Here is a 15211-nt window from a genome sequence, read left to right as displayed (position 1 = left end):
GTCTTGTTCACAAGAATTTTGCTGCTTCAACATTAAGATTGGTTGGACTCAAACAGTACTATGCTCTGTAATTCTTGATCCTCAAGTCAGCTTCATGGGTCCTGGCAAGCCAGTTAGCTCTAGTAAGGAAACGGCTTTTAGGGTGGACAGTAAAGTACATAATTTTATCTGCAAGAAAGTTCCCCCTCAGTGTGGATGATATTCTTCACAGTTAGTTCTCAAACACTGGTCGACTCCCCCATGGTAACATAGGAAGCTCTGCATGTATTTGGTTTTAGCTCTTTTCCTTATGATGTTAATCAAAGAATGATTGTGATGATGAGAACTAATTAGTGAGCTTCATTATTACCAGTTCCATCTTGGCGGGGGAATGGTAATCTATACGGTTAATTGTTATCTAACGGCTTTTCTGTCTTCCCCTTTCCCTGGGCCACTTTGAGTGCTGAGGTAATTTCCTTTCACCAGTCCCTTCTAGCTTCCTACCTACCGTTTGGGAATTTTCTGTGGGGAAAAAAAAAACATAGGATTCACTTCTGGTGTACACAAGCAGCTACAAAACCTGTGCTGAAATTTCTTAGAACTTTGACTTCTCTAAGCTCTGCTCTGCTAGGATGCAGGTGACCTAAGGAGGAAGTAATACTCTCTCAGACACACTCTGGCCTGTGCCTGCCACATAAGAATTTCACTTGCATGTTCTCTCCATCCACTTTTCCAAACTTGTTAATTCACTATAAAATTATTGTTAACATACGTTCATATACAGAGGAAGATACTTTGCAGAGAAGCTCCTGAGGGGAATGTTTCTTAGCCATAGGCAGATATGATGTTCCCACAGTTGGAAGAAATTTGGCCTGACAGGCCAGTTGTGGGGGCAGAGTTGAGTGATGATTAAGATATCTTTATAGTCTCCATCTCTCTTAGGATCGTCCAGCCTTCCTGGAGGGCCATTCCAAACCCTGTGCTTCTGAGTTTGAGGTAGATATTAACATGCTTTGAAATGAAGCCACCCTGGGCATGTTTGTTGCATCATTACTTTCTCAATTTCAAGGTGCATTGAGGAGGCAGAAACATTCCTTAAAGAGATGCTCTCCACAATAGCAGGTTAAATATGGCTAATGCAACCTTAAATTAGCTTTTCCAAGAGCACAGGGAAATCTGTATGGTTTGTTGTGTAGCACAGGTAATGTGAAAACTACTAGTGGGAGAAAAGAAAAGACTTTGCTGCTTGAAAGTACAGTTGCTCCTTGATTATTTACGCCAATGGAGAAGAATATTGGTATAGTTAACAGAAAATTGTAACTAATTTGTCTAGTTGGATTCTCAAAAAGTCTTAGACCAGTATAGTACCAGGAAACTATGGCAATAGATTTCCAGACCTGATGTGAAAAATCACAACACGGAAAATCTGAATGTGAGAGTCTTTGCATATGACCTGTAAATAAAATTTTTGATTGTGCTTTCAAATGAGTATTCAATATAAGTCCCAATACTGTATCATATATACGTATATATATTCTCTTCTTTTCTTTTCTTTTCTCTTTTTACCCATTCCAGGCTGGCCTTGAACTCACTGTGTAGTCCTCAAATTTGATGATCCTCCTGCCAGTCCCAAGTGCTGGGATTACAAGTATGCAGCACCACACCTGGCAATATTTATTTTTAAAAATAGAATTTGAGGTTAAATTTTTCTAAAGATACTTTAATGCTACTAAATCTCTGTGAATTCTGCTTCAGAATTACTGAAGAAGGATTAAAAATGTCATGTTAAGGAAATCTTTTGAACTTTATCACTTTGTTTCTTCAAATCTACTGATGTCTCTTTACTGTCTTAGTAGGAACTGAGCTGATTGCTGTTATTTCTTGTTTCTCATAATCAAATTTTCTCATATTTAACTTTTGTTTACCTTTCTCTGATTAACCCTGAAAATGAATATAAGAAACTGAAGCACATTGCTCTTTGAAAGCAAATAACTTAATCACATTCAGTCAATTTTATAGTAATATGATCAGAATTCCTAAAATAAATACTTTCCATGACTCAATTAGCAGGAAATGATTTATAGCTACATTACCTGAGGAAACATGCTAGTAAGTCTTACCAGTCTTTTCATTTAAACCACTGAAACAAATATTAAAGGTTTCAAGGATTTTTGTATTAAATGCTTGAGATGATGAGGAAGACAGGACCCCATTGTATGGTGGCATCTGAGATTTGGCAGAACTGACATATTTTGGCTACTTCATTCGGTTTACATACTTTGAACACTTGTCTCACAAAGACCAGGCGCTCTGTGTCTTGACTTGAAATTTTATCCTTGGAAATAAAAACAACATTTCTAGTTGGCTTTTAAAATTTGCTTTCATGTCCTCAGTTTTCCTAGTTGGCCTACACTTGTTATCTTTGCCATAATTGATGCCATGTCCTTCTTTTTTATTTTCCCACATGTCATTTCTGGAATTGGACTGTTGGGTTGTTGGATGAGGTCAGGAACGTCTATGAGTTGTTATTACATGGTGATAGTAAGGTCCCTTCAACACCCCTTTGCTATTCTCAGTCTAAGTACTTCTCCTAATAAAGTCAGTAATGCTTTGCCTATCTGCTGTGAGAGCTTGCTGCAATTTCCTTCTTGATACTAACATTAAAATGTGTGTGTATATATATATATATATATATATATATGCACCCACATTATTTTTAATTCCTATAAGCTTTTATTCTTAGATAAACACATCCGAAAGAGAATGGTGAACAAGTCTATTTCTGAAAAATGTAGATTGCCCCAGCCTTGAGGGAAAAAAAAGACCTTCTCTTCAGAGACATTAGGTTGTCTCATGATTTGCAATAATCAATTTGATAATTGTTGTTGACTTACTGGCTCAGCTCATGAATAATGCCCCAGATTTAGACTAGTATGGAGAAAGGATTTTAATCAGGTGGTGCTTTTGTTCCCATGGAGCATTTGTCTTGCTTGACTGTTCTGGACTTCAGCCAACTGCCAGGAAGGCATTTTTCCTGCTATATATGTATAGTGGAATATATGTCATGTAAGTGTTCACTGGGGGAGTTTCCAACCCACTAAAGCTCATTGTTAGCTTACCTTTTTACCAGCACACCATTAGAAACACTGAGAATGGATGACTGTCTTCTTTTTCTCTAAGAATCTGTTTGAAGGAAGTCATGAATCTCATTACTATAAATATTGTTTTCATCCCAGCCTACCTCACTGCTCCTGAATGAAAGGAGCCCCTTTGGCTGCTATGAAAACTCTGAAATAATCTGATGGCTTGCTAAATTTTTATTATCTAATGTACAGTAATTTAGATATGATCACTTAGTTGCTCAGAAAATCGTTGGAAAGGAAGGACTTTCTAAGTACAGACTGCCTGTGTCACAGAAGTCAGGAAAGTACACGAAACTTGCTGTCCTTCAGAGTTTACACTTCTGCTGGCTGGGCTAGAAACCTGAAATTCTGACATCCAGTTCTCCCACCATATGCAATGTGATACTTTGATGCTTGCTTCCTATATCATCTGTTTAATTAGCTCCAGAAACTGAGAGGATTTGAAGGCCCTTACCTCCTAAGTAGTTGCAAACTCTGAGGCTCACAAGGTTCATGTTTCATACTCTTGAGAGTAGAATGTGTGGACTTGGTGGTAATGCATGAAAAAAGTTTAGAAAGTGCTAGCGGGCTGTATGTGTTTTTACTGTTTCTACAATTATTCTTGCTGACATGATACGTGTTTGTCTCCATGGAGCACATCTTACTGTTGGAGATTTCCCTGGGTAGGAACAGGGTGCCCTGGGTTCTGCCTCATCCCCAAAAGGCACATGAGAGTGAGTTGCTGTGCTGGTGCCCAAGGAAGGCTGGGCTCATCTCAAGGTTAAGAAGCACCGGCTGTGAAGGGCGCTACAGCACTTTGGGTGCCTGAAGCAGCAGGATGGAAAGTTGGAGCCCAGCCTGGTAGCAACTTAGCAAGATCCTGTCTCAAAATAAAAATAAAAATAAAAAAATTTTTAAAATAAATAAATAATTAAAAACCTCAGTGATGTAGCTCAGTGGAAAGGCATGGGTTCAATCCCTAATACCTGAAAAGAAAAGACTTGGTTTTATATAACTTAAGATTCAAGATTAAGATTCAAATGGACTCTTGCTGGTTTCCCATAAGAGTTTTAGCGATGTTGAACATAGCCTGGAAATTGCTTTGCTGTTTTTGTTTTGTTTTTATTTTTGAAAATCAAAGATTAAATGAACCTTCATTAGAAAGGCAGTATTGGTTATCTGACCTCAGTTTTATGGTACGGGAAGATAAGCTACTCTTAAGATCTCAATGGAGAATAGAGACCTCAATTTCCAAGCATTCTTCTCGTAACTAAACAAAAACATCAAGTCAGTAAAAAAGTCCTAGAAACTGTTGTTTAAGTCTGTTTCTTCTATTCAGGTTACATGAATGTCATGGCGGTGTCATGTTTTCAGAAATGTCTAATAAGGTTATTATTTTCTTCTCCAGGATACCCAAAAAGCAAAGCAGTTCCTGCCCTTCCTTCAGCGGGCAGGGCGCTCTGAAGCTGTGGTGGAGTATGTCTTCAGTGGTTCTCGTCTCAAGCTCTATTTGCCAAAGGAAACTTGCCTTATCACCTTTTTGCTTGCGGGTAAGTCCTACATGTCATATATTTCTCCAAGCATCTTTCCTGATGTTCAAATGCCATCTGTGGAGATTACAAACCCTTCCCCTGTGGTTTACATAGGCCCTGGGGCCAACTGGCTGTTTGAGTCTTAAATGGGAGATGGACATAACCCTTTCCAGTGGTCTCAAATCCAGCATTAAACCTTGCTTATGCTCCTCAAGCCTGTGAAGCACAGGATGTAGGAGAAGAGTTGTTTAAAAGACAGTACACAGGGCTGAGGTTTAGCTCAGCGGCATAAGCGCCTGCCTAGCAAGCACAAGGTCATGAGTTTGATCTCCAGGAACCCCTTCCCCCAAAAGACAACACACAGCCTCATAATACATCATTAATAATGGAATTCTCATAGTTTGTATTACCCACTTCAGATCACCCACCTTTGCTTGTTAGTCATGAACAGGCTGCAGAAGAACTGAGCCACCCTGCCCTTGGAGTTCTCTATTTGCCCCTTTTCTTCTTTTCAAATGTCAGCAGGATCCCAGTCCTGTATGGACCCCCAGGTATGATGTTACTTTCACAGTCTCATGCAACTGCAGTATATTTGTTGCTTTAAGGGTGACATGCTGCCAAACCTTTCTCCTTTGTTTTCTGGTTGAATGTACATTCATGTTGTCCTGTCTTTTCTGGTAGCTTAATGTTTCCCAAGTTAACAGGACTATATATGAAATATACTCTAAGCAGTTTACATTTATGTATTCAGGGAGCAAACTGCTTCATTTCTTTACTGCTGGCAAATAATAAAGTTATTTATTTCTAGTGATTATTTCACAAAGAATGGTGGTCTTTGAGGGAAGACTGTCATCTCACAGCCACTCCCCTTCACAGTTATTCACTCACACAGGACATATGCCATTGTGCTCCCCAGAGGCACAGTGCCTTTTCTGCTGCTGTCCTGTTGCCTCAGCATTTCTTCTGTTGCACTCTTGAGTAGAATTTGCTGTGGGGGAAGAGAAACAGGACAATGCTTGCCATTCCTTGCCAGATTGCCTAAGCCTCCTTTTTCCTAGAAGGCACCAGGAGTTTCTGGTCTGCATAAGGGTCTCCTGCAGGCCCCAACTAAACAGGATGAGTAGCGTGAGATGTTACTTCTCCAAAACATGGCTGCAAAGCTCACTGCTGCCCTGTAGCCACATTTTCTCCACAAGGCATCATCACACACTCTTAGCAACTTGATGCTGGCAACCCAGTTCTTCAGGCTTTCTGAAGTGACAAACTAATGAAGTATGACCTCAGGTGTAAGGCCAGCTCTGAGAAAGAAGGCTGGAGCAAATCCACACCTTGTAGGATCGCTGCATTTGTGTTTCCTGTGGTGTGGGTTGTAGTACCCACAGCACAGTGGGTATGGTGCCACAGAGCAGTGAGAAGAGAAAAAGTCCTTTCGGAAAGTCATTTGTGCCCTTTTCTGCATACTTCTGTACCTGAGAAGTTTCTTATGAGTGAATTCTTCTTACTGAGCTCAAGTATATATTGAGCTTGTTCTCTGCTCTCTTTCTGAAAAATAAAAGCATCCTTGTAGCAGCATAGTGATTATCCTCAGAGAGGAAGAGAAGCAGTATGATTCTTTCTGGAAAACTTGCCCATAGAGCAACAGGGAAAAGAAAACATTGAAGTTCAGATTTAAACTCAGAGCTACTAGAATAGAATCTGCTCAGTGTGGACTTGTCTTGGCTACAATGTCCTGCAAAATCCTTCTCTTTTCCCCTTAGACACAACCTGTCTGGTCACTCGGCTTTGCCTGAGCCAGTTAGTTACTCTGAGGGCTTGGCATTATCCTAAGCATCACAGTTCTAAGACATTGCCTGAGTTAACTAACATTTTGAAAGATAGATTGCACAGAAGCAAGTAGATGGCTTAAAAGTATTATCTTTACATTTGTCCTCCTGCTACTATATATGCTGTTAGATTATACATCTTTTGGTTCTTGGGAAACCTGTCAGGGACACAGAACCCTGAATATGCTTTTTAAAAAAAGTTTTTCCTGGCTCTGCCATATACAAACAGATGATTTAAGGGAAGTTATTTATCCTGTTTAACCCTCCATGTGCACATTAATCATAAGTGGTGATGGTTTCTTGCTTCTCAAAATTACTGGGAGAGTTTAATGAGATGATCCTAGAATGAGCCTACCATAAAACAGATCATCAGTGAGTTTGTTTCCTTCCTTACAAATTTAATGTCTGTGCCACTAGATCATACTCCTGCAGTGCCATGGATTGCAGCATATATTCGTGTAGCTATGGCTCTGCTGGGGGAGCTTCTGATCCATCCATCCACTAAGGGAATAAGTCAGGAATAGGAGTTGTGCCAACCTTCCCTGGCCTGAGTAGTGAGCTCCCCAAAAAGAGGCTCTGGTGTTCCTCTCTGAGCTTCTGGACCAAGCAGCTCTGTATTGTCTAAACCTTGTCACAAAGAATAGACAGGTAGGAATGGTTCTAGGCCTCAGGAAAGACAAACATGAGTATAAAGTGTTGTGGCAGGTACTAGATGAGAAAACAGAACTAAGGAAAAAGTACAGAAGTAGCACCCAGCAGGGAACTGTGGGTTCCCTAAGTGAATTCAAGGTACACCTACTTGAGCCAGCCCTAACTATGTTTTGAAAGACAATGATGCTTGCTATGTTGGGGAAGAGGGACACATTCTAAGTGCGTACATAGGGGTAACAGCCAGGCCACCGTGCACCCTTTGTTATTGGTGGAGTATAAAACGTGAGGTGGGGCTGAAGTTACAGCTCAGTGACATAGTGCTTGCGTAGCATGCACATGGCCTTGAGTCCCATCTGCAGTACTGGGATGGAGGGGCAGGTAAAGACGACAGGAGATAGGCTTCTCCTCCAAGTTATCCTGTGGATTGTTAAGAGACTAAAAGGTCATAAACAGGGGTCTGACTTGGGCTAAGAAAATTGGTAGATATAGTACATTAGAAGAAAAGAAGCAAGCATCCGCGGGAACAGACTTAGAGGATAGAATCCTGAAATCTGGCAATGGAGAGAAACAGAAAAAATTGGAAACATGTAGGAGGTAGACTAGACAAGATTTGCAGAATGACTACTTTCTTTTGGCAGGGGATCAGGGCTGGTGTTTGGTATAGGGGAGAAAGTCAGACGTCTTCAGCTTGAACAGTTGGGTAGATGTGATGTCTGCAAGCCGGGCAACATAAAAGGTAGGAATTGGTTTGAGGAATGGGTAATTGGTCTGATTTTCAGATTTTTGATGCATGTTATTTGAAGTTCTCATGGGAATTCTCCACCTCAACAGAGGAGCCACAGCAAAATCTTCAGACCAGGAAGTAGCCATCTGTAGGCTCCCTTAGAAGGAGTAAAGACCCTGGAAGAATTTTAGGAAGAATGGGGCAGAGACAACATAGAGGAATAGAAGGTCCTAGGACAGTGGTCTTCTATAAGTCAAAGGAGCAAAGAATTCCAATGAGTCTGCAGTGTCATGGTTTACAGAAAAGATTAAATACACAAAATGGTGAAGTGTTTTTATACTGTTTACCAACCAGGAAGTCACAGATGACCTTTGTCAGTATACGTCAAAGTGGAATCAACTAAAAGCAGTTTACAGGTGACCATGGAGTACATGTGGGAAATAAGGAATAGACCTGTCAAATACAGGCTGCTCATCCCAAAATCTTAACAGAGAATGCAAAGTAGTACAAAAGAGTGAAAGCTAACCAAGCAAAGTACCATCGTAAGGTTGTCAGCACCTTGAGTGGTTGTAGAACTATAATTCTTGCTCAAGATTCAGGAAGGTAGCATGTATATTTGGGAAAGCTATTCAATACCCCTATTGTTTTCATAATACCAATTATAGAATGTAAGACTCAGGGCTAGGAATTTAGCTCAGCGGCATAAACACCTGCCTTGCAAGCAGGCGGTCGTGAGTTCAATCCCCAGTACCGATAAAAAGAAAAAAAGAAAAAAAAAAAAAAGAATGTAAAACTCAACAAAATCTTCAGAGCAAATGAGGATATGAAAAAGATGGAGTGAGAGAATATTAGAGAAATAATGCATCTTAAACACTGATAAGCCCTGCTGTGAATTTTAAGAAGGAATCTAGAACAGCTGCAATGGGATAATGAATAAAGAAAGGACTTGGAGGAGACTGAATGAATGAGGTGGCCAAGAAGGTGGGTGGGGAGTCTGCTTACCATGAGAAGAGCCCATAAGTCCTTGTGACCAACTGCAGCAGTAAAGGTGAGTACAGGCACAGACAGAATCCATGCTGTTGGAGTTTGCCTGGACCGTGATTCTCGTAGGTACACCTTGCAGGTGTCTGTTACATACAGTGCCGCACTGTAAAAATGGCACCCTCAGAAAATGATGTCTCTATGTAGCAAGGAGGGAGTAGGGGTTATGATTCCCCAAGGGAAAGTCAAGAGAACTAGAGATCAATCCCTTATGTGCTGCTCTCATTAATCCCTGCCTTTTGGATAGCCCTGTGTACTTCAAGGTGGGATGGACACTTTCCATTTTTATGTGGCCTTTTTTGGGCAGACGGCCCCACAGCTTGATAGGGAGTGGCATTTGGCCCAAGCCAGCTGGCCTCTCTGTCACGGTTCCTGCACCCCTGTACGTGGAGTGATTGCTTGGTCAGATGGGAGAGCAGGTGGGGCTGGGCAAAGTCAGCTGCAGCTAATAGGCAATACCTCCTGAAAGCTCTTGCCCTTTAGTCCTTTGAGCACCTGGCTTAGGTTTGGTTGGTGAGCAGGTGACCTTACACCACCTGAGCTGAGACTGTTCAAGGTCCCTCTGCCTGCTGCTGTGGCCTCCTGTGCATACTTATTTCAGTCTTGGAGGCAAATCTCAGCCAGTTCTTGTCCTGAGTTAGCAGGGAAGCCAAGATCCCCAGGTAGCCTGCATTTGTTTAAAAGCATCCTTTTCTTCCTCTAGCATTTAGTGAGCTCCATACATTTCCTTACATTAGAACAAAAGCAATTTACCCTTGGTCTTTGTTTTATCCTCACTTGTCATTTATGTCACATTTTATTTTGGTATGTTGTCTGAAGGGAGAGACTGAGGCACACGTTTATAAATCCCCTGTCCCTTGATTCTTAATTTTCTTGAATAGCATTGGTATGCATGGACTGTGTGTTTTATTGCTATGCCCTTTTTATGACATTTTCTTAATTTGAATTACCTTCTTAGCTGTTGGGTATCAGTATCATTCTGAAGGCACAATTCAGGAAACTGTCCTATTGGCTAAGCATAGCAGGTATCAAGGTACTGTTCTATAAACCTGATCTAAGGAATCGTAAATATTTGGAGGCTTCTGCCAACTCACTGATTCCACACTTCATTTGAATTTCCATTTTCTTAAGGATGGTAAAGCATTAAGTGCAATGATTTACAGACTGAGGCAGGTGGGGAAATCAGGAGGATGGGCATCTTTCACCTTGGGACAAACGGCCTTGAAGGCAGCAGCTACCTGGTAGGGAGTTCCTGTGTGGGTCGCAGCAGGTGACATATAATTAAGCAGTTACCTAGTCACATGAAACAAAACTAGAAAATGAAACTGCCCTTTGGCATTTAAAAGAATTTCTCTCTCTCTTTGATTATAGCTCCCCTCTGGAGCTGTATTCTAACACAGAGGCAGTGAGGAGGTTCTAGGTGTCTTGAGATGTAATAAATGATGAATTTGTGAATTGTGAACTAAAGATTTGGCTGTATGTTCTTCTATCATGAATGCCTTTATATAAAGTGCCTCATTAACATCTCTTCTCCAGCCAATCCTAACTAGAATATCAACTGCCTGTTTCAGTAGACCAAAACCTTGTAATGAGAGGAAGGGAAAAAAGGCAAACAGGAATATCCTTTTCATCTCCTGGCCCCAGGAATGGTGGATCCCCATTGATTACCAGTGCCTAAGCAAATTACAGAATTAAAGCCAATGTATGTTCAAGTGAGAAATCCCATTCTGCTATCACAGAGGTGTTAATGGATCAGGCTGTTATTGGTGGTTGTGTTTGTTGGGCTTCTATCCTTAATTAAGCAATTACAGGGTCTGCTGATACTTATGAATTCCTTTCAGATACTTTAATTGAATTGCACTTAATGGATATTTGTAAAGTGGGATATTCTTTCTCTTGGGACTTCCCAGTTTGATTCTGCCTCCACTGCCTCCTTGTTTTCAGTTGGGTCCCCTGATTGGAAAAAGGCAGGCTGACATGAGATTTCATGGCATTTGCTCTATTTCTTTATTCTTAATAAAGAAACTATCTTCATGTCAGAGAATCTAGAAGGTCAATTATAAGAAAAAATTAGTGTAATTAACAGGTGTGGGCAAGCCAGATGTGGTGGCGCATATCTGTAATCCCAGCATTCTGGGGAGCTGAGGCAAAAGGATTGCAAGTTCAAATCTGGCTTGGGCAACTTAACAGTTTAGTGAGATCTTCCCTCAAAAACACAAATAAAAATTTTAAGAGGCTAGGGATATCACTCAGTGCAAAATCTCTGGGTTAAATTCCTAGTATGCCAACTCCCCACCCCCTGCTCAAAAAAAAACCAAAAAACTGGGGAATATTTTTTGATGAGGCCAACATATTTTGCAAGTACACTGTAAGAAAGGCCATCTTCAGTAGACAGTATATAAGCTACTTTCTGCTCTTGAATAGCTTTTAATCTAGTACTTTAGACAGCTGTATGAAAACAAGTAAAATAAAAGAATTATCAAAAATATTATTGACATGCCATGAGAATTGCCTTGGTCTGTTTTCTGTTGCTATAATAGGATACTTAAGAATGGGTACTTTATAAAGAAAAGTTCATTTAGGCTTATGGTTCTGGAAACTGGGAAGTTCAAGAGTGTGGTGCCTGATTCTGGTCAGCTCTAGTTAGGGCCTCCTGCTGCTTCAGCTCTAGGTAGAAAAGCTGAAGGGCAAGTGAGCATGTGTAAAAGAGACAAAATAAGAGGGGTGATAACAACCCAGTCTTGTAATAACTAATCTCAGTCACCCTCTAAAGACCCCGCCTCCCAGCACTGCCACAGTGGCAGTCAAATTGCAGTGTGACTTTCAGAGGGGACAAACCATGTTCCAACAGCGAAAGTGCAGAGGAAAGAACAGGTAATTGGGGTATGGAAAAGATTTCCAGAGGAAATCGCATTTTAGCATCCAAGAGGATCTGAAACATTTTTTTCTGGCAGGTTGCTTGTGATTTGTTTAGGCAGAATGACTATGCCTATATCAGTTCTGAGAAAGAATGCCTACAAGAAATAGATTTACTCATCAGTCACTCTCCATCAGTCACGGGGTTATTGAATAATTCTTTTATATCCACTAGGCACAATGCTAGGAACATGGAACTATGCGATAGGGTTCAAGCCTTTATGTAAATAGTCATAATGTGTAAATGAGAACAAAAAATTATATTTAGGGGCTGGGGATACAGCTCAGTGGCACAGCCCCTGCCTGGCAAGCACAAAATTCTGAGTTTAATTTCCAGTGCCAAATAAATAAATAAATGAAAAAGTGTTATTAAAAAGGATAAGGATAAGAAAGAGGTACCTTAAATTTACATACAAATGAAAACAATTCAGAGTTCATGAAATATGAGTGTTGTGACACTCAAAACAGATGAGGCCAAAAAATTTTTAAAATTAAAAAAAAAAAAAAAAAAACAGATGAGGCTGTCCTGGGACATAATCTAGAAACACAGGATCAAAAGGTCTGGAGCCAATTGGAGAGCAGGCCTCTCTGAGTGTGGAGTTCCGTCTGGGTTGCACCCATTAAGAGAGGATTTCAGCAAGCTGCAGATGGATTGGATCAAGAGTGATCTGCATGATAAGAACCTAAAAATGCTGTCACCTGAAGATTAATAGTAGGAGTTGAAGGACAGACTTCCTGGATGTAAAAGAGAGAGCTTCAGTTTGTTTAGTAATCATTTTAGATATTTTATTCTCATTGAGACAGTAACAAATAAAGTCATCAATAAAAATAAGATTTGTTCAGTATAGTTAAAGGCAGTCACAAACCTTGAAGCTAAAACACCTAAAGAATTTTTACCTTCCTGCTTTCTAATTAATGCTTGCCGTCAGACTGTCTGCTTAGCTTGATGCGGTGCTGGTGATCTGGGGGTGAAGGAGACAGACCCATGTGGCAATTCCATGCTAGCCTGGCTAGGGGCTCCTGTAACTAGGGATAGATTGTCCTCACAGTGGCACATCCTATGGAGTCCGTTGGACTGCTGAGGATAGATATATGCCTCCCAATTAGGTGTTCAGCCCTCACCATCTCAGTTGAGTTTTCCATGCCAAGGAAACAAATAGTTTGATTGCCTTTAGATGAATAGGTCAATGAGAAGATTCTTTCTAAATTCTCTGACTAGTGCTTCTGCTGTTCTAATCTAAAATCTTCAGCTAGTGTTTCTTTTTACTCTTACTACTTTAGAATTACAATACAGATGAGATGGGGGCAAGGTCTTAGCTAGGGACAAGGTCTCTCCTGTGTAGAACTAGGAAGAGCCCGTAGCGTGGTACAAAAGAAGTTGGACCTATGAGCTCCGGCCCAAGTTTTGCTTTTGAATTCTGTGCCCTTCCCTCTGACTTAAGCTTCTTTCTCAGTCTGCTATCATCCAGTGGGCATTGGGGAATGGAATGGAAAGCTTCCCAGATCTGGCTTTTCTTCACTGTCATGTGTCTAATACCAGCACCTGTCTCTTGGTTTGTGTCCATTACATTCTTGCAGCTTTCCAAGAATGCATTTCAATGTGGATTTTTTAGCACCATCTTGTTAATCGACTGGCGTTTTCCAGCAGCCACTTAGTAGTAACAATGGCAAACAGCAATATCCTGCCCTGGGCTTCTATCCACCAGCCCAGGCCTGTGGGAAGGTTTTTTGGCTAGACTAATAATAAGAAAAGGCAGAACCTGGATGTGGAAGAGGGAATATTAAAAGATTTGGTAATTTGAAACTAAAAGGAGGTGCTTTGAAACCTAGGCAGCCCCAGGGTGAACAGTAGACACTGCCTATAGGACTTCATCCTGGTTGCTATAGGAGCCACCACTCATATCTCCTTTTCAAACAGTTTTAACTGTGTTTTAAAAATAAATAAAATTGGGCCTTAACATTAAAAAATAGTTTTTTGCCTGTTCCTCTAACACCGTGTCCCTGGTTACCATGAATTTCTTTCAGAAAGTTTTCCTGAGGCTTGCGCAGCTAATGGAAGAGCTGGATTTGAGTTTGTGCCTGATGTTTTGTGTACAGTTTGAGTGAGTAGCACTAAGCTGGCTATCACAGCACTTGAGGCGTTGATTGTAGGCCACCAGCCCAAGCACATCCTCCTATTGGCCTTCAGGCATTTCAGACCTTCACCCTGGGAAGCAGACAGGGCCAGCAATCATACAATATACTTTAGCACACCACATGCGTGGTGCCTCTGGAGAGGCCCAGGAAGCTGCTCCTCATCTCACTGTCATGGGATGATCTCACACTCTGCCTGCTGATCACAGACCTGGTATGAACAACTCGCTCACAGACGTTCATTGCATAATGTGGAGGGCGTGTGAGGCACAGCTGCATTCTCACAGTCATGTTGTTTCATCATTAGACCTTTCCCTGCTTTATTTAAAGAACCCTTGGGATTCAGACCTGGTATATTTGGAGTTTTTTAACAAAGTTTTTGTTCTCTTTTCCTATGATTAAATAAATGAGACTTCATCTTACATGACTCCCTATAAAGTTGGCTTACAGGCTTCTAGAGTAGATTTTGAAATGCTCCTTGTGTATTCTGGATTCTCTATAGTGTTTCATTGTTATACTTACTTTCCTGTGCTGCTTTACAGTAGCATCCTAAATAAACCCTATTAACTCCCATGGCTTACCTTTACTATATGTAGGAAGATATTTAAACTAACTCCTTATTCTGCCACTGGTGGAGAAGTTCCCATTTCCCTGCCCTTACGTGCTTCCCTTTCCTGAGCTTGTACATCTGCTAGTGATTTTTCTATAGTTAATTTGGGTGTTTTTATTTTTAAATTGGAACATGGTGTCTGTCTCTTCTTTGTGTGTGTTTTGGATGCAGCCCCTGTGCTAGGCATGCGGTTATTAACTCCACTGATATACCAGTTCACTCATTAGCATTTGCATTTTAAATTACAAGCTAGAGCAGACGACATTTATGCTATATTTGTACCGTTGCCTTCTTCATGAATGATGTCGTATGTGCAAGGAATGCAGAAATAACTCTTCTGAAGCCCTGATATATTTTAGTCTCTTTTCCAACAAACTGCTATTTCTTTCTTACTCTTGATTCTCATTGTTTGATATGGATATTTTTTTCCTTTTTCCAAGTTTAGTCCTATTCATGAGTGCTACTGATTGAAAAATGCTAATGACAGACAAACCCTTCATATCAAAATAGGCATATTGTGTAGAGCGCCATCTTTCCCCTTTATGTGGTGTTCCTTGTAAGCAGTGTTCCCTTGTTTGGTTGGAGTGAGTTTCCTTTTCCCCAGCTTGGTAGTTAGGAAGGCATAATAATAGATACTTACGTTCTTACTTGTATTTGTACTCATTACCTCCCCCCGCCCT

The 15211-nt window shown here is 40.8% G+C and overlaps 1 protein-coding gene across 1 annotated transcript in view; it reads left to right on the top strand.

The window, feature by feature from the left end:
• The window catches only part of Snd1 (staphylococcal nuclease and tudor domain containing 1), a 418031-nt gene that overhangs the window by 263152 nt on the left and 139668 nt on the right, over positions 1-15211 (top strand). The window contains exon 15 of the mRNA XM_003475164.5: positions 4510-4651. Within this exon, the coding sequence (XP_003475212.2) occupies positions 4510-4651 (142 nt within the window). The remainder of the gene's footprint in view (positions 1-4509; positions 4652-15211) is intronic.

The sequence above is a fragment of the Cavia porcellus genome, unplaced genomic scaffold, assembly GCF_034190915.1.
Source record: "Cavia porcellus strain 051 isolate PalLab524CR breed Dunkin Hartley unplaced genomic scaffold, mCavPor4.1 scaffold_2, whole genome shotgun sequence".
NCBI classification, from domain to species: Eukaryota; Metazoa; Chordata; class Mammalia; order Rodentia; family Caviidae; genus Cavia; species Cavia porcellus.
Note: the sequence above shows the minus strand (reverse complement) of the source record. Positions and strands in the feature narration are given on the sequence as shown.